This window comes from Penicillium oxalicum, chromosome II (genome assembly GCF_001723175.1).
Source record: "Penicillium oxalicum strain HP7-1 chromosome II, whole genome shotgun sequence".
Lineage (NCBI taxonomy): Eukaryota > Fungi > Ascomycota > Eurotiomycetes > Eurotiales > Aspergillaceae > Penicillium > Penicillium oxalicum.
In genome coordinates, this window is record NC_064651.1 from 4,264,282 (window position 1) to 4,281,859 (window position 17,578).

The following is a 17,578-nucleotide window of genomic DNA, read 5'->3' on the forward strand; positions in this document are numbered from 1 at the left end:
CCATTGTCAGAGTCGTGCTGTCTCAAAGAGCATCGGCCATGGTCTCTGTTGCCACCATTCCACAGCCTTCGGCGCTTACAGCCCCTCCCTCCGTGAAGCCATCGAAGATGTTGCCCTCTTCGTCCCCCGTATCGATTCTTAAGAGCTCCAAGTCAGCCGGCACGAAACGCAAGATGGCCGACCTGGATCGCAGCTTATCCCCTGTGTCCTCTGCCTCCGAGTCCGTCGAGGACGCCCCGCCTTCGAAAAAACGCGCCCGTGTCACCTTCAACGAAAAGATTCAGACGCACTCCTGGAATCAGAACGATCCGGCAGCCGCAAACGCTATGAGCGTGGCTATGGTCCGCGAAGAAATTCGTCGGGCCATCCATCGTCACGTCTCATCCGGTGAAAGTGAGGGCTATGATCAAATCAAGGAGATATTCACGGCCGATCCCAAGAAAGCCGAAGACACGGTGCATTCATACAGCCTCCCTTCCCATACCACCCTGAAGAACCATCTGATGGGTCTTCTCTCTCACATTGCCTCCTTGGATCGCGGCTGCAGTAGCCTTGTCAATGCTGTGGTGGAAAGTGAGTGGCTTGGCCGGGATGAAGCCTACGTGAAGCTTTTTATTCGGTTCCTCGGAAATCTTGCGGCCGCGCAGGGTACCTACCTCGGTCTCATATTCAAGATGCTTGTTCGGAAGCTGGCTGGCATCGCTCGGGGCACTGGTAGTCTCCCCGGCTATTCCGAGGTGCCCGCATCTGAGATCTATGCTCGCGTCCACATGGCCTTGCGACATATTATCCGATTGATCCCGGCCGGCAGCGGAGCCCTCTCTCCCGTGCTGTCTCATTCCTTCCCATACGAGGCCGACCCCGCCAAATCCTACGTGGCCTACACTCGAAACCTTATCCAGATCATTGACTACGCTCCAGAGCTGCAGTCTGACATTCTCGCCCTCATCACGGAAAAGCTCGTCAAAATTGACGTGCAAATACAGGTCGACCTGGAGGAATTTGAGGATGAAATTGGCGAGACCCTCCTCCACGGTGTATCTCCTGATGCGGAAGAGGAGCTCGACGAAGACGACGAGGATGACGCCTCTGTGGTCAGCGAAGATGAGACAGACGAGAATCGACGAGTGGCCGAAATCAAGGACAATATCTACAAAGTTGACGGGATGATCGATATCCTCTTTGAATTTTACAACTCGTCATTCACCCGAGGCACACTCGCGGACAAGCGAAACAGCTTGGACCTCATCATCAGCCATTTCCAAAGCATTATCCTTCCCACTTATAAGTCCCGTCACTCGCAATTCCTCCTTTTCCACTTCTCTCAACTCCATCCGGATTTGCTCACCAAGATGACGACCTGTTTTTCAGACCTGATCTTTGGCAAAGTTCAATCAGGCATCATTCGCCAATCTGCGGCCGCGTACCTGGCCAGCTTCATCGCTCGAGGGGCACACATTCCCAGCAGCGTGGTCCGTCAGACTTTCAACGAAATGACTTCACAATTGGTTGGCATGCATGAAAAGTATGATGCGACATGCCGTGGTCCTGATCTTCGCCGATATGGCTCATTCTATGCCACTGCGCAGGCCGTCTTGTACATCTTTTGCTTCCGCTGGCGCGATCTCACCACTGCCTCGATTGCAGGTGACAGTCCTCAGCAAGTTGACGAGTTGGAACCCAGCCAAATCGCATTCCCGCCACACGTCAAAGAGTCCCTGAGCAAGGTGATCTACTCCCGTCTGAATCCGCTGAAGATTTGCTCTCCGGGAATTGTAAACGAGTTCGCCCGCATTGCACACCACTTTCAATTGCTCTATGTCTATCCTTTGATCGAGAAGAACAAGCGTCTTCGCATCAGTGCTTTCCGAAGCATCTCCACCGGCCTGGTACAAATGGAACGCGAGATCCGTGCGGGTGATCATCTCGGATATCAGCTCGACGCCTATTTCCCCTTTGACCCTTATCAACTGCCCCGAAGCCGGCGATGGTTGGAAGGGGACTATGTGGAGTGGCGAGGCATTCCCGGTCTGGATAAGGACGATGATGATTCAGACAGCGACACGGATAATGATGATGACGATGATGATGAAACAGCCACCGACGAGGATTGATTGGTCTGTTATCATGACTGTTTTACATCAAGCGAGGGGATCATGAGTTCTTGTTGAGTCGTGTTCTACCCTTATTTTGCTTCTCGGTATGCAAGTAGAAGGCCATTTTTCATTTTCGTGGTTGCATCGGGTCTACGAGTTTTTCACAGCGTGGCGTCTGGGGTCATGATCACATTTCCGAGTCAACGTGATTGATGATTTTGTTGTTTTTTTTGTTCTTCCCACGAAGAATTTTTGATACCAGTCTTCGTTACTATCAATTTGATCTTCCTCGCACTGATCAGACGATGTGACCTTTCGTTGTAGAGCGTGTGTATGTCGTCTCTCGGACTTGGTGGTCATAATCCTATCCTGCCAGATCCGCGGGCAGCCCTTCCCATAGCGAGGTCGTGAATGGAATGTACCAACATAGCAGACGAGAATAAACTACTTGTTTTTATGCTCCCTGTCCTAGGCTCAGGAGTCCAATCTGCAGTAGGATTATCATGTCGTGGCTGAGGAAGTCCAGCGAGAGTGTATTGTTATCAGTGATCACGTTACCTGATACCTATGGGGCCATTCATAGCCTGTCCGCACCTCTTCCTACCGCACAGTCCGCCTACCTTCAATCAGGTGCCATTGGATACGGTTATGTATATCGTCGATAGGCCACATTTTCGTCTCAGAATGCAGCCGTCAGTATTGACACTACAGAGTTCGTTCTACTACTACCGTCACTCCAGAGCTATCTTCGCAAACAAGATGCGTTGCCAAAGTCCTTCAATTTCCACTGGCGAGATGCTTCCCATCAATAGAACGACTGAAATATATCACAAACAAATGACAATGTCTAGACGGCCCTAACGCTCCTCTTCAATTCGCTCTCATGACGGCTGCGGCTCGTTTTACAATAGTGCTCAACTCCGTACCTATAATTTACGTAGTTTGGACGTGCTTTCGGGGTGATTCGTAGGTAGCTTTTCAGCCTCTGAAGTTTTGGATAAAGAACAGCCCGCGACTACATTGAGATGGGAAGGTAGAGCCAGCTGGAGATACTTCATGCAATGCTAGGTAGTCCTCAATCAGGTAATTCTTGTCTTCACATGTCCAACCGCTGGTACCTATACGCTTGGAACCATGGCCACAGACAGACGGGAGTCAAAGTTACATAGCTACCAGACGCCACGCCACGTGGCTGTCCCCAGCCCGAATCTTGGAGGAAGGTTTCTTGATGTTGGTTTTAATCTTATCGTCACCACTAACTCGCCGAGGTCTTCTGAATACTCGTCTGAGTCTCAGCCCGATCCCGTACCCTGGGCTGCACCTCAAGGGCTACAATCACTGCCGTGATCCACGGAAGTACCTCCATAGTTTGGTAGGTATGTAGAGATACATAGCGCTGTGCAACTGGCTAAGAGTGAAAGGCAATCATGCAAATTCCCGCCCGCCTTGATAGAATTGGAATAAAGCGAGGAACAAATAATGACATCACTGTCACCTCATATCTCGCCAAGAGTTTTGAGTATCATCAGCCTTAAGGTACAGTTAGTCGTTTGAGCGAACAGCAGGTAGCATCAACTCGGATAATTTCTACCTAGAAGCGCTAGATTCCCTCCCATGTGGCATTGAGACTCGTCAGAGACAGTAGACAATATGTAGATAGTACCTACATAATGAGGTGAGAATGGGGTATATACACATATAGCACTATGTACATACTGTAATGTACAGTATGACTGTGAGTTCGAGCAGGCGGTAGATTTGAGCAAGATATCATACCCCACAAGGTTTATCTGTCAATCATAGGTGAATCCTCCCTAATCAGAGGTGGAGGAGACGATCCTTTTCCCAACTTTTCTCCCCTCCCCCCCCCCTTTCTCAAGCTTCCAAGGCTGAACTTGGCTTGAAACCTGACAGGTTTCGCCGGTTCGGATTGACCAAGTGACGTGCGGATCTGCCGATCCCCGACGGCCACGGGGTTCTTCTGGGATTGAGTCCACCGAGTCCAGTGCCCACTAGTAGTAACCCAAGATGTGTAGGCGCCAGTTTGACTCGATGGGTGATTGTTTATTGCCTGGGCAGAATTATTCGTGTCAGTATTTCCATTGGGGAGGGACGACTTTTTGCCGATCCGACGGGTTGAAAGCCCAGCCAATGATTGCCCGGGGGGGGGGGGGGGGGGGGGGGGGGGGGGGGTGGGTGAGAATGGAATGAGTTGGTTGGTTCTGGATACTTCAATTACAGAGCTCCCACCTACTACTGTACTGTAGTAGGTTAAAATAGGTCCACCTACGTAGTTCCGGCAATGGTAAGACAGGATCCATATATGTACAGGAGGGGACCGCCGAGATCGCACCGAGGCTGGGAGCGCAAGAGAGGAGGAGGATGGTCCGCATAAGAGAGTCACAAGACCTGGCCTTGCAGATCTGGATAATTGATGAATGCGAGTTTCGCAAGTATATGTACAGTACATGATTGTTGAGGAGGAAGACAAAAACAGTCCTCTTGTGGTCTAATTCGCTAACGAGGGAAAAAACGAAAGACAAAAGTGACACGTTCCAGAGAAGGCCACATCAAACGCCAGCCTTTCAATGGAAATCGGAAAAGGAGAAAAGAAAATAAGAAACTTGCGTTTACCGATCGAAAATGGCTTTCATGTCGGCACAGGCATCACGGTAATGAATGTCCACACTGCCTTGATCCCGGAAAGGATTGGCCGACTTGTCCCAAGCATGCCGAGCTTGAGCAATCATCATGGACCGCACTTTCTTCCCCAGACCCTCGAGGCGTCGCACAAAGGTTTGACCCTCCTTCATCAGCATGTCCCATTCGCAAATGAACAAAAAGACATCCTCCGGGAGAGCGTCGTGTAGATCTTCATCGGATGCGCGCACGGGGGACGCATAGGGAGACGATCGGTCGTCCCGGTTGGGAAGATACGCTTCGTCGAAGAGGGTCGTGAAGAATTTGGGGAGCGTCTTGTCGGGCATGATGCTCATCGCGCGACGGTGATCACGCGACTCGAGAAAGTCCAGGATCGGATACCAGCAGAACAGAGCCACAATCTTGAGCTCGCTGGTCTGATTCACTAGATGCTGCGTCGAATCCGCCCGTCCCAGTTGCTCCTTGATTTCAGTCGCAATCCGACCCCGTAGCCGGAGAGGCACGGTGACGGCCAGGTTGCCACCCGCCGAGAAGCCGCTGAGTGCCACGCGGCTCACATCCAGCGCCAAATCCGAGGCATGGGCTGCCAGGTAAAGCAATGCATCCACGCCATCGTCCACCGCGGCCGGGAATGGATGCTCTGGTGCACGTCGGTAACTCACGCTGGCCACAACGGCACCGACTTGCTCCACGACTGCGGCCGACCAGCGGCCATCGTCTGTCGCGCACCCCAGAGTAAATCCTCCGCCATGAAAGTTGACCGCGACGGGATAGCGGTGACCTTGCCGGCGCCGATGGTGATAATCCGGTGGACAGTAGAAATGGATGACTAAACTATGAGTGTCTGACTCGACAGTACGTGTAAACGTGGGTCGTGGAGGTCGAGGCGGCGCCAGGGTATGCAGAAACATGCCGATACGCATGAGGAAGCGCCAGACCACGGCCTGGATATAAAGCCACCATCGCGCGGAGGCCATGGTGTTGGAACCTGACAAGGGGCGGAGGCGACGCAGAAAGGATCAGAAAATGGAGTGAAGAATAATCAGATTGACGATCAAAGCAATGGGAGCCACTTGCACCCCTTCCCAGCAAGAAAAGCTTGATCAGCAGGAACCGAAGTGGCCAAGAGGTCGGATCTATCCTGCGTCTTGAGGCAGCTGACAGTCAACCTTCTTGCAGTCGGCCCACTCGGCTGCTTGAGTGAGAATTGACGTACGCAGTGTCTTGTCCGGCAAGGTCCGGGGGGGGGGTGGCTCGCTTTACGTTAATTAGGCTGTGTTCTGGAACTCCAGCTGAACGGTACCGCCTACAGTGGTGGGGACCGTCGTCGAGGAAGAATACGAAGAGGCGAAGGGGAAGAGGGAGATCATAGGGATGTGATGAATAGAGAGGATGCACAGTGGTACATGGGGGTTGGTTTCGTAAAAGTTGGACGCTTGAGATTGGCGCTTGAAGTGAAATGATAACAATGTACCGTGGAGGGGCGAGGCTTCAGACTGTTGGCAACTTGGTAGTGACTTACTAAGTGATTGTCAGAGTGGAAGTGGTTCCATCGCTGGTCGGAGGAATTCGTACCTACCCGGCAGTCCAATCACACGGTTGCTCGAGGTCAAGGCGGAGAAGCCGACCATGGCGGTCTTGGCCTACGACAGACACAAGAATCAAATGCAGTCCAGTCTTGAATGTCCCATCTCCTGGCCTAATGGACCGCAGCCTTGGACTCGGTCTTATATGTGAACCCATCATCTGAAACAAAATCTGTTCCGCATCTACTACCTACAGGCCGGTACAGTACGGTAGTAGTATTGCATCGTAATGGGTTGTTGGTGAGCTACAGGCTACCGTGGTTGAAAGTTGGGGGCCACATTTTTCAAAACCATGTGCATCAATGTTTAATATTTCATCCAATTGATCCTCCTGCACATAGAAAACTGCATGGCAGCAAGGGCACGCTATTCCTCGGCTCAGCTATTCCAAGTTGATACCTTATCTTCTCGGTCTCGCCGATGAGTGAGGTACACCCCCCCCCCCCCTCCCATCTACACAAATCTAACAATGTCCAATGCCAGACATGTGACCGCCTGGCTGATCATGCCCCTACTTCTACTTTGAAGGTAGGTCAGTAGTACCTCCTAGGTAACCACTGCAGGATGGTGTCTGTCCACAATTTATGCACAGGTACTTTGCCCTAGAATAACATTCATTAGCTCCAAGGTACAACCGCCCGAGCGCACGCGCTTGACACTTGGGTTAGAGTTTGGCGCGAACCTACACAAAGGGGATTAGACTGAATGACTACAGTACTCTTGTTGTTGATCTGTTGTATTTATTCCTTTCTCTCTCTCTCTCTCTTTCATTCAACAAAAAGATCAATTCAGATCCAGGTTTTCTCCACAGATACTAGACGACAAAGGACCGGCAGTCTCTCGGTTTGTACCAGCAGAGGGGAGGTACTTTCTCGGCCTGATGAGAATTAGGCTCCGGTCGGGTCCCTTCCGAGGTCACTGGACGATTGCATGACCTCAGCGACAGTCAGCGGGACCCAACTTTCAGGTCCAACGGTTCCGCTCCAACAGATTCCAAGCAAGAAAGTCCTCCATGCACAGGAGCCTAGGACGCCTGCTTAGCCCGTCCAAAGTCAGACTTGCCACCAATCAGATGTACAAGCATAGACCAGATCAATATAATTCACGTCGATTGATTGACGGGACGTATTCCTTGCAGAGTGCTCGGCGCTGGGGAAGCAGTCATTGAAAGAACCGAGTCCTACAGAGTGTGTGCTAGACTAGACTGACACCTGACGCTACTAGGCAAATCAATCATAGAAAGACCGTCATCATCAGGTCCTATTATGTAGTGTAGAAGAGCACCACGAATGGGCTGTCACACGAGTTCTCTCGTCAGGTTCCGAATCACATCAGGTCAATCCGGGAAATCAAAAACATCCGTGATGATGTCATAACGTGATGTTTTGGGACGAGGCCGACCCTCCATGCGGAACTCTCCCTTCAAGGACCAAGTGGGTACGTATCGTGATTGTCCAAAGTAAAATGGGTCTGACACACGCCTGATTTGTGATCTCAAACCATCCATTCAGGCTCGGTCTCATCATCCTGCGCCGGTTAGTCATTCTGACCTGCTGCTCCTTAGCCTCCTGCATTCTGACCCATCCCGTTATTGTTGTTAAATGCCACTGGTGCCCCGCCGACCAACTCTCTGGGGCATCTCTTTTGCTTCGGATCGACTGCTCACCATCGAGTGCTTAGTGCTTACTACTTCAGCGCCTCTTCTCTTCCGGCTTCCGGCAACCCCGGCCATATCACTCCTGAACCGGCTGCTCGTCAATTATCGGATCCAGCCCTGTCTGCTTGCTGCGGGCCATTGATTGGGTTGACGCAAGAGATAGCGGCGAGTTGGACCTCATCAGGAGTGCACTTTTTGACCAAAAGGTGAGGCGCGCCCCGAATCTGCTCTTTCCCCCTCTCCCCTTCCTACTCCTCTGCGATCTGCGTGGCCGTTCGGCGTCAACGAGAGAGGGAAGAGAATTGCCGTTGGCGATCTTTCCGAGCCTGTGGTAGATTCCCTTGGTTCCCTTGGTTCCGTTGCTTCCCACTTCTCCCCGCCGGCTCGCGCTGCAGCTCTTTCCGAGAGGGGCAATTTCCAATCTTTCTCTTGTGTCGGCGTTCCCATTTTTCAGATTTCTCCGAGACGCTGAATCTGCCCTCGGTACAATTCAGACTTTCTGGAGTGCATATCTTCTGCTCAGTAAATACCTTGCCCGCAACAGCTTCCCCTCTCCCACCTGCCCACGCCAGCCGCCTTGCCTTTTTGTACTGCTGAGCTGCAACACGCCTTGTTTGTCTCGTTCGTGGGCCCTTCTCACATACCATTCTAGGGAGATTCTCGCGAGGTAGATTTCCACCCATCATGTCCATCAAACGGGCGCTCACCAAAGCCATTCGTGGCAACACCGACAACGAGGAAGCTTCGTCAGGTAGCCATATTCGGTCCCTCTCCCTGGGCCCCTCCAAAGCGCGGACCTCCACCTCGCTCGATTCTCGAAAGTCCCACGATGCTACGCCGTCGGCCTCGCCTCGCCGTAGTATTTTGGGTACGTTCTTCCGGGACAGAGACTACATCTCCTCGTCAGAAGATCAGTCAGACGACTCCTCGGCGACGGGCAATCTCAGCAAAAATCAGCAGAAGCGACTGGCACGTCAACAACGCCGCAATGAGCGGAGTCGCCTCAGCGAGGACCTGGTGTCCGAGTCAGACCATCGCCGGAAAGAAGAAGAACTTGCCAAAGCTGCGGCGGAGGAGACAGCCGAGATGAAAGCGCGTTATGGCGAATTGCCGCTGATGCAATCGCAAAGCCGGCCTCGCGAGACTCGTATCGCCCTGGACGACATCACTCCAGCGATGGAGGGCCAGGAGGTTTACTTTACCGCACGCCTGCACGTCATCCGCCGGATGAGCGCCAAGTTAGTCTTCCTGGTCTTTCGCCAGCAGTTGAGTACCTTTCAAGGTGTGCTTCACGAGCGTCCAGGGATCTCATCCATTGCCATGATCTCCTGGGTCGAGCACCTGCGAGTCGGCTCCTTCCTGCGCGTTCGCGGCAAGGTTCAGAAGCCTGAGGTGCCCGTTCTGGGTTGCAGTATCCATGACGTCGAGCTTGCGATTGATTCTGTGCACCTCCTTGTCAAGCGCGAGGAGCCGGTTCCTTTCAGCGTATACGAGGCTGAGATTCAAACCAACGAGGAAGACAAGGCCGAGGGCCGCCGTAGTCACATTCCGGACCGCACTCGACTGAGCAATCGTCTCCTGGATCTTCGCACCGCGACCTCCCAATCCATCTTTCGTTTGCAGTCCGCAACGTGCAATCTTTTCCGGGGCGCTCTCGATGAGCGAGGCTTTATTGAGATTCACACCCCCAAGCTACAGGGTGCGGCTACTGAGTCGGGTGCAAGCGTCTTCCAGGTGAATTACTTTGGTCGCCCGGCCTTTTTGGCCCAGTCACCCCAGTTGGCGAAGCAGATGGCCATTGCCGCCGATTTTGGTCGTGTGTACGAGATCGGTGCGGTCTTCCGTGCAGAGAACTCAAATACCCATCGCCACTTGACAGAGTACACCGGACTTGACATTGAGATGGCGATCGAGGAACACTACCATGAAATGTTGGAGGTCCTGGACGCAACAATCAAAAATATCTTGAGCGGCATCTACACCAAGTATCGCCGCGAAGTCGACACTATCAAGCACCAGTTCCCGTCAGAGGATGTTATTTGGCTCGAGCAGACGCCCATCATCCGCTTCTCTGACGGCATTCAGATGCTGAACGACTCCGGCTGGCGGACCGAGGAGGGCGAAATGCTTCCCCTCGATGAGGATCTCTCGACCAGGGATGAAATTCGTCTCGGTGAGTTAGTCAAGGAGAAGTACGGTACCGACTATTACGTCCTCGACAAATTCCCTCGTGGCGCGCGTCCCTTCTACACAATGCCTGACCCCGAAGACGACAAGTACACAAATTCGTTCGACATGTTCATCCGAGGCCAAGAAATTGTCTCGGGTGGTCAGCGTATTCATGACCCCCACATGCTTGAGGAGAACATGCGCAATGTCGGCATCAACCCAGACGACATGGAGGAGTACCTGGAGGCTTTCCGCTGGGGCGCGCCACCCCATGCTGGTGCCGGTATTGGTCTTGAGCGAATGTTGATGCTCTTGCTCAAGGTGGGCAACATCCGACTTACTTCGCTCTTCCACCGTGATCCCAAGAGCCTGCCGGCCAAGCCCCCCGTGCCGCAACTCCGTCACCCGGAAGCTTCCACCGTTGAACCGCCATGGCTCGAACGCTCCCGTGTCGCCGAGAACGAGAGCGAGCTACAGCCCTTGGAGAAGTTGGTTGCAAATTACGGAGATGCCACCTCCACTTCTTGGTTCGACGAGCGCTTCAAAATCTGGCGAGACATGATGACGGGTGCGGCTGTAGCCTACGTGCCCAGCAGCAACAATTATGTGATTATTCCCGGAAATCCCGCATGCGATCCCTCCCAGTACTCGCGAACTATCACACAGTTCCTCCAGTGGCTTCGCCGAGAGACAAAGTACAAGCCCATCTGGATCCTGTGCTCGCCGGAGATTGAGACCATCCTTGGTGAGCGTCTTGGATGGCGCAGCTTGTCCTGCATTGCGGAGGAACGTGTCGAGCCCTCCGCCAATCAAGCCGCCTCCGATGGTGAGTTGGCCCGCAAGTTGCGCCGTGCTGAAAACGAAGGCATAAAGATTGTCTCGCTCAACCAGGGCGAGCTCCCTTCGGAAGAGATTCGTCAAAAGATCGACGAGCGTATCCACGAGTGGCTGGCCAATCGCAAGGGTACTCAGGTGCATCTTTCTGAAATCCGACCCTGGGTTGACCACGATCATCGTTGGTACTTCTATGCCGTCGACAAAGAGGGCGTCATCTGCGCCTTCGTCGCACTAGTGATGATCTCGCCTGCACATGGTATGCAGGTCAAGTACAGCTTGGACTTCCCCAACTCGCCCAACGGTGTCATTGAATACATTGTCACTCAGGCCATTCAAACCGCTGGCAAGGGTGGCGTCAAGGGGTTGACCTTTGGTGCTGGTGCCACCAGTCACTTGACTCCCGGTCACAATTTACACGGTGCCAAGATTCGAATGTTGGAGCGCACCTATGAGGCTCTTGCCAAGCAGTTCCACTTGGTACGGAAGAGCGAGTTCCGTGCCAAGCTCGGCGCTACTGAGGAACCTCTTTACATTTCCTACCCAGCTCATGGTCTTGGCTCCAAGGGAATCCGCGCGGTGCTCAACTTCTTTGAAGACTAAGCTCGCCCATTCTCTTTTTCAAGATTTACTTTGCTTTTTTATGACGCGAAGAATCTACGATCTCACGGCAGGCTATGATTGATTGATTTCGCGATTGGTTTTCCAAGCCTTGATGAATGCGGGAGGGACGATCTTTGACTCGAAACTTTCGCAGCTCTTCGATTGAGTATGAGCGCATGTTGGTTGCTGGAAAAGAGGATTTAGACCGCGGGAATTTTTGATAGAGGTCAGACTTGTCTGTCTTCTCCTGGTTGAAGATGGATCGTGCGCATGCCCAAGTGTCTTGCCTCGCCGTTTGCCCCTTGGCTTGGGCCTGTCCCCGACACTGCTCCCCCCTTCCCCCATTTCTGCCGAAAGATCTTCTTCTTTGCTGACTCTCGACGCGTCATATCTTGCTCCCTAGCTTGTCATTGCACCTCAATTACCCGGACCGAATATTCCCCCTACTGTAAATTTCCCGTTTGCATTTTTCACCTCGCACGTTTATGCCTAATGAATATTTTTGTTTCACTGTACTTTGCTACTGAGGTGTACCTGTTGCTTTACCCACGACATACAAGTACTTACTCCCCTTCCATGTCCTTGTAGCTTGACTGGTCAGATCCGGTAATCAAATATTGCCGACGACAATAATTGACCACCATCTCAAAACCTTGATGTTGACGATAGCTCCCAATCCCCCAGAATTAGCGTAGATTTTGAAAAATTCAATCAATTCGTCGTGCACGATGAGAACCCGGTAAAGAAACCCGATACCTCTCTTTTGTTATGTTCTTGGCATCTCTTTCGGTAACACATCCATGTTTGCATATCAATGATCTCAAGTCGACACTTGATCCCCTGTATACCTATCCCGTCATGGCTGCCAAAGACATGCGGTATGGTTTGAGGACCTTGGAAGCAACAGTCAATAAAATTCCTCGAGCCTGCTCTTGATTCGACCTCTTTCTATAAGCTTGCTCGAAGTCAAGCGTTGTTGTGGTGATTGAGGATACACAGGAACACGAACCTTACCAAAACAATTCCAACCATAGCAAAGTGCTAAGCTCGTATTTTCCAGTTTCGCCCACGACAGACGCTCGGTAAGGGATGGGATTGAGCTGTATCTGGGATCTGCAATATTTTACAGAGGATTATAGTGTTTCAGCACCTGTAAGGTTATTGAGGCAATGAATGGATATCCTCCTCCGCCTTGATCTGGTGATGGACGACCTCTTCTCGGGCTTGAATAGAGTGAAGGTGAGAATTTTATACAGCGAGCATTCAGTCTGAATTGAATGTATTCGGAGAAATCAATGAGAGAGAGGCTTTTTGATATCATTGTCCTACCTGGGGAGAAGTTGGTTTCGAAATAAACTTGGGTTCCGATCTCAATTTTTTTGCTGCCTTGCAGGAAACAAGGTTTCTCAATGTAAAAGTTACCAGCTAGGTACCAAGGTATGCATCTCGCGAGTTGGACTTGATGAGTTGACAGAGACTTGCTGATGGTCAAAAGGATCATCTTGCAGTAAGATGTGGACGTTACAGTCATTCCACGGGCGGTCTGAACTCTCATTATTGATAAGTTGGTCTGACTCGACTAGAGAAATTATTCCGCGAGCTAGATGATCGCTACATGTATCAGGATTAACGCTATCCTAGGCGCTTCCGTGGCTGTGGGCATAGGTGAAGGGTTGGGAATCTGTCCTTTTGTTCGGCCCCTTTGGCTTGATCCAATTAAGGATGTGGTATAATGACATGACCAAATTTCAAGAGGTCACTAGGGCGCGCACGTCCCACTCCTGGGCAAGACTATGTCTCTTTTTTTGTTTTCTTCTTCTCCTGCTCGTCTCTCTCGGCCCTGGCATCATCAATGACTCGGCCTAATTCTCGACCCACCCATCTTGCCACTACCATGGCCACCACGACAACCAGGACCATCCAAGCTGCTGTGGGCACCAGTGATCGAGGGAACACATTCCATACAAATGGATCGAGAATGACATCCACCACGACGGGTGGCACCTGCTGCATCAATGCCGGGTCTAGCGAGAAGTAATCCGCAGCGGCCTGGACGCGTAAAAACAGGACCGAGTCGTTGATGAGGGTCGGGGATTGCGGTCGTGCCTTGGTGACTTGGCGAGGGCTCTTAGCGCCCTCCATTTGAGGATCAGCTGCTGTGGCTGCTTCTGTAGCGAGGCGAGATGCAGAAAATCTGCTCAGCGCGGAGAGCAGAGCCGGGTCACCCATTGTTTGGGACAGGGGATAGGTAGATAAGGTGAAGGATGTTGGTTGCTGCAGAGATATTAGAGAAAGGGTTCTCAACCATTCTCAAAATGATAATGAAGGTAGTCAAGTCACGAGCAGAGCTCAAAGAGCTGGGCTGATTGAGCTGGACGGGAACGAGGGGATGCAGATGAATGGGGGTATTTTACCGTTGCTAACCAGCAGACGCGAACTTCATATCGTTGTCCTGGCATTAGATTCTCCAAAAAGAACCACGAGTCGGTCCCTTTGGGGGCATCGACTGACGGGAATGATGCATTCACGTAGGTCCGTACGACAGCATCTTGAGGCGAGAGGTGCTCGAGGCCAAGAGGGTCCAGATGAGGCGTATCTGGTGGGATTGATGCCGTGGGTGGACCCAGGAAAATGGTCTTTTCCACATTGCCGAGAACGATGCTAGAGAAGAAGGGGAGCACGCCCGCTATGGCGAGGATGCTGGATCGCATTGTCGTGCAATCCAATTGAGCCGGCTGGCGCGAGTCGTGCTGTCTAACCGGGGTTGCGTATGGTGTACACGTTGATGACGGGAGACCCACGATTTTTATATTACAGATGCAGAATGTGCTTCAATGATCCGATTGAACATCGGATGATCACTTGCACGTTTCGAAGTGGTTTTTGAGTCAAACTGACAAGGTTGGCAAAAAAAATATCAATAGACATGCATCGCTCGTCTATTGTGATCGAATTGTTGGTGTCCAAGAGAGATTCTAAGTATCGAGTGACAGTAATATCAACTTTGCAGGGCGGACATGTGTGTATTCCAGATGTGGATGCCATCCCGTCTGATAGTCTGGTGGCCTCAGGCCTGCGAACCGTTTCCTCCCAAGAACGGCCGGCGGTTTCCATTCCAAATCCAGAACATTTCAGTCCTTTCATAACGAGGACAGTACTGCTGTTTGACTTGGCGGTGAGAGCTCCAGGATCGATCCATTTGGGACTGGTCCGTGGCGAATCACCCAGTCATCATGTAATCAGGCGATTACCTGGACATGTAGAAATGTGAACAATCACAAGGAATTGAAGAGCCTGGCAGTCTTTTCAAAATGGATGAGAATCGGCCGTTCATTTACCTTCAAAGCCGTAGTACGCTCGCTAGGTCTCAATAGTAAATGGGACTGGACTTTCGTACTTTGGTCTGATCTGTCTGTTTGTTGTGTCTCATCACATGACCATTTACCAGCAAAAGGCGGTGACTTGCGGTCAAGTTGCCAGCCCGACCACCAATCAGAGCTCGTGACGCGACCCAACGAACAGATCAACAACGAACTTCCCCCCCCTCTGCCTGCGGGCTGCACAGACACCCTCCTCCACAACATTTCTGCTCTTCTTCTTCGACTCGAAGTGAAGTGTGCTTCCATTCTTCACCCATTCTTGGTGAGTCTATTTCCCCCCCTACCCTCTTCCCCCCCTCCTATTTCTCTTCTAGGCCTATTTGCCGTGAAATCATCTTATTCACAGAGATCTTGATACCGACCGTATCAAGATTGGTCAACCGAGACGGAGCGCTAACACCCCCTGAATCGTGTCCAGGTCCCGTGTTTGTTATTGGGTCCTCACTTCCACCCCTCCTCCTCCCTAATTTTCATACCTTCCAAATCACCCACCCAACACAATGAGAGAAATTATCAGCTTGAACGGTATGTACTGCTGTGTTGCCTCGATCCAATTCTGGATCCCAGACTGGAGATTGATGGATTGAGAACGCGCTAACGTGTATGTTCCTTCTAGTCGGTCAGGCCGGTTGCCAGATTGCCAACTCCTGCTGGGAGGTAAGGAAGACTCTCGGCCATTGTGAGAGGAATATTTAGAGAATTTTCATGGACTGACCCGGCCATTGTGTAGCTGTACTGTCTGGAGCACGGTATTCAGGTAAGTTGCAAAATTCTCATCCGGTCCTGTCTTCCCGAGATGAGATCCGGGGAGGCAGCGTGGCCCCCTTACTCTGGCACCGGAAAGCAAGCATCCATGGGACTAACGCTGTTCGTAGCCCGACGGTCATCTCACCGATGAGCGCAAGAAGGCCGATCCCGACCACGGCTTCAGCACCTTCTTCTCCGAGACCGGTATGTAAACAAACCAACCTCATTGATACCGAGCTTGCACAACCATGAGGGGCATGGGACAGGAGATTGCGGCCATGAATCGAGAATGGCAACTACCAGTTGGGACGCAACTTGGAATCTTTTGCCTCTCTTTTCACATCTCTCCTCCCAGTCGTCTCCACTTGGGGAAGCTCCAGCAAGATTGTATCTGACTCTTTCAATCAAACAGGCGCCGGCCGCTACGTTCCCCGTACCATCTACTGCGATCTCGAGCCCAATGTCGTTGATGAGGCCCGCACCGGTACCTACCGTTCGCTCTTCCACCCTGAGCAGATGATCACTGGCAAGGAGGATGCTTCCAACAACTACGCCCGTGGTCACTACACCGTCGGTAAGGAGATGATCGACCAGGTTCTCGACAAGGTTCGCCGTATGGCCGACTCCTGTTCTGGTCTCCAGGGATTCCTGGTCTTCCACTCCTTCGGTGGTGGTACCGGTTCCGGTTTCGGTGCTCTCCTCATGGAGCGTCTCTCCGTCGACTATGGCAAGAAGTCCAAGCTGGAGTTCTGTGTCTACCCTGCCCCTCAGAACGCCACCTCCGTTGTCGAGCCCTACAACTCCATCCTCACCACCCACACCACTCTGGAGCACTCTGACTGCTCCTTCATGGTCGACAACGAGGCCATCTACGACATCTGCCATCGCAACCTCGGCATTGAGCGCCCCAGCTTTGAGAACCTGAACCGCCTGATCGCCCAGGTTGTTTCCTCCATCACCGCCTCGCTCCGCTTCGACGGTTCCCTCAACGTCGACCTGAACGAGTTCCAGACCAACCTGGTCCCCTACCCCCGTATCCACTTCCCTCTGGTCGCCTACTCACCCGTCATCTCCGCCGCCAAGGCCGACCACGAGGCCAACAGCGTGACCGAGATCACCTCCAACTGCTTCGAGCCCCACAACCAGATGGTCAAGTGTGACCCCCGCAACGGCAAGTACATGGCTACCTGTCTGCTGTACCGTGGTGATGTCGTCCCCAAGGATGCCCACGCCGCTGTGGCCACCCTCAAGACCAAGCGCACCATCCAGTTCGTCGACTGGTGCCCTACTGGTTTCAAGCTCGGTATCTGCTACCAGCCCCCTGCTCAGGTCCCCAACGGCGATCTCGCCAACCTCAGCCGTGCCGTGTAAGTTTTCCTTCCGAGACATCCTCGCCTTGATGTCGAAAATGACCGATTGCTAATTGACCCTGCTCCATAGCTGCATGCTGTCCAACACGACCGCCATCGCCGAGGCCTGGTCTGCTCTCGACCACAAGTTCGACCTCATGTACTCCAAGCGTGCCTTCGTTCACTGGTATGTTGGTGAGGGTATGGAGGAGGGTGAGTTCTCCGAGGCTCGTGAGGACCTCGCTGCTCTGGAGCGTGACTACGAGGAGGTCGCCAGCGACTCGCTGGAGGAGGAGGAGCTGGAGCCTGAGTACTAGGTTCGGCATCTTCTTTGATTCAGCCGCGCAGGATCCGATGTTTGGTTCTATTTGCGTCGGGGGCAAAATTTCCCGGTCTCGACGGTTGAGTTTTTGCTAGCCTACATCTCCCGGACCTCCTTGCAAATAGAAGGAAGCTTTACGTTTCAGGTCCGATGATGTTTTCTGGTTTTGTTGTT

At 52.3% G+C, this 17,578-nt stretch overlaps 6 protein-coding genes across 6 annotated transcripts; 3 read left to right on the plus strand and 3 right to left on the minus strand.

The window, feature by feature from the left end:
• Positions 1-38: 38 nt before the first annotated feature.
• On the plus strand, positions 39-2,114 carry POX_b03341 (uncharacterized protein; the record flags this gene model as incomplete). Its single annotated transcript, XM_050112238.1, has 1 exon — positions 39-2,114. One exon carries the CDS (start codon positions 39-41, stop codon positions 2,112-2,114), a length of 2,076 nt encoding a protein of 691 aa, XP_049972584.1.
• Positions 2,115-4,726: 2,612 nt separating this feature from the next.
• Positions 4,727-5,734, minus strand: POX_b03342 (uncharacterized protein; the record flags this gene model as incomplete). Its single annotated transcript, XM_050112239.1, has 1 exon — positions 4,727-5,734. One exon carries the CDS (start codon positions 5,732-5,734, stop codon positions 4,727-4,729), a length of 1,008 nt encoding a protein of 335 aa, XP_049972585.1.
• Positions 5,735-6,025: 291 nt separating this feature from the next.
• Positions 6,026-6,388, minus strand: POX_b03343 (uncharacterized protein; the record flags this gene model as incomplete). The annotated part of the gene is made up of 2 exons (XM_050112240.1): positions 6,026-6,278; positions 6,333-6,388. The coding sequence occupies 2 exons, from the start codon at positions 6,386-6,388 to the stop codon at positions 6,026-6,028; spliced, it is 309 nt and encodes a 102-aa protein (XP_049972586.1).
• Positions 6,389-8,684: 2,296 nt separating this feature from the next.
• POX_b03344 (Aspartate--tRNA ligase) lies at positions 8,685-11,606 on the plus strand (the record flags this gene model as incomplete). The annotated part of the gene is made up of 1 exon (XM_050112241.1): positions 8,685-11,606. The coding sequence occupies one exon, from the start codon at positions 8,685-8,687 to the stop codon at positions 11,604-11,606; it is 2,922 nt and encodes a 973-aa protein (XP_049972587.1).
• Positions 11,607-13,397: 1,791 nt separating this feature from the next.
• POX_b03345 (uncharacterized protein) lies at positions 13,398-14,317 on the minus strand (the record flags this gene model as incomplete). Its single annotated transcript, XM_050112242.1, has 2 exons — positions 13,398-13,880; positions 14,021-14,317. The coding sequence occupies 2 exons, from the start codon at positions 14,315-14,317 to the stop codon at positions 13,398-13,400; spliced, it is 780 nt and encodes a 259-aa protein (XP_049972588.1).
• Positions 14,318-15,486: 1,169 nt separating this feature from the next.
• Positions 15,487-17,399, plus strand: POX_b03346 (Tubulin alpha-1 chain; the record flags this gene model as incomplete). The annotated part of the gene is made up of 6 exons (XM_050112243.1): positions 15,487-15,511; positions 15,603-15,643; positions 15,717-15,743; positions 15,862-15,937; positions 16,146-17,100; positions 17,174-17,399. The coding sequence occupies 6 exons, from the start codon at positions 15,487-15,489 to the stop codon at positions 17,397-17,399; spliced, it is 1,350 nt and encodes a 449-aa protein (XP_049972589.1).
• Positions 17,400-17,578: the final 179 nt, after the last annotated feature.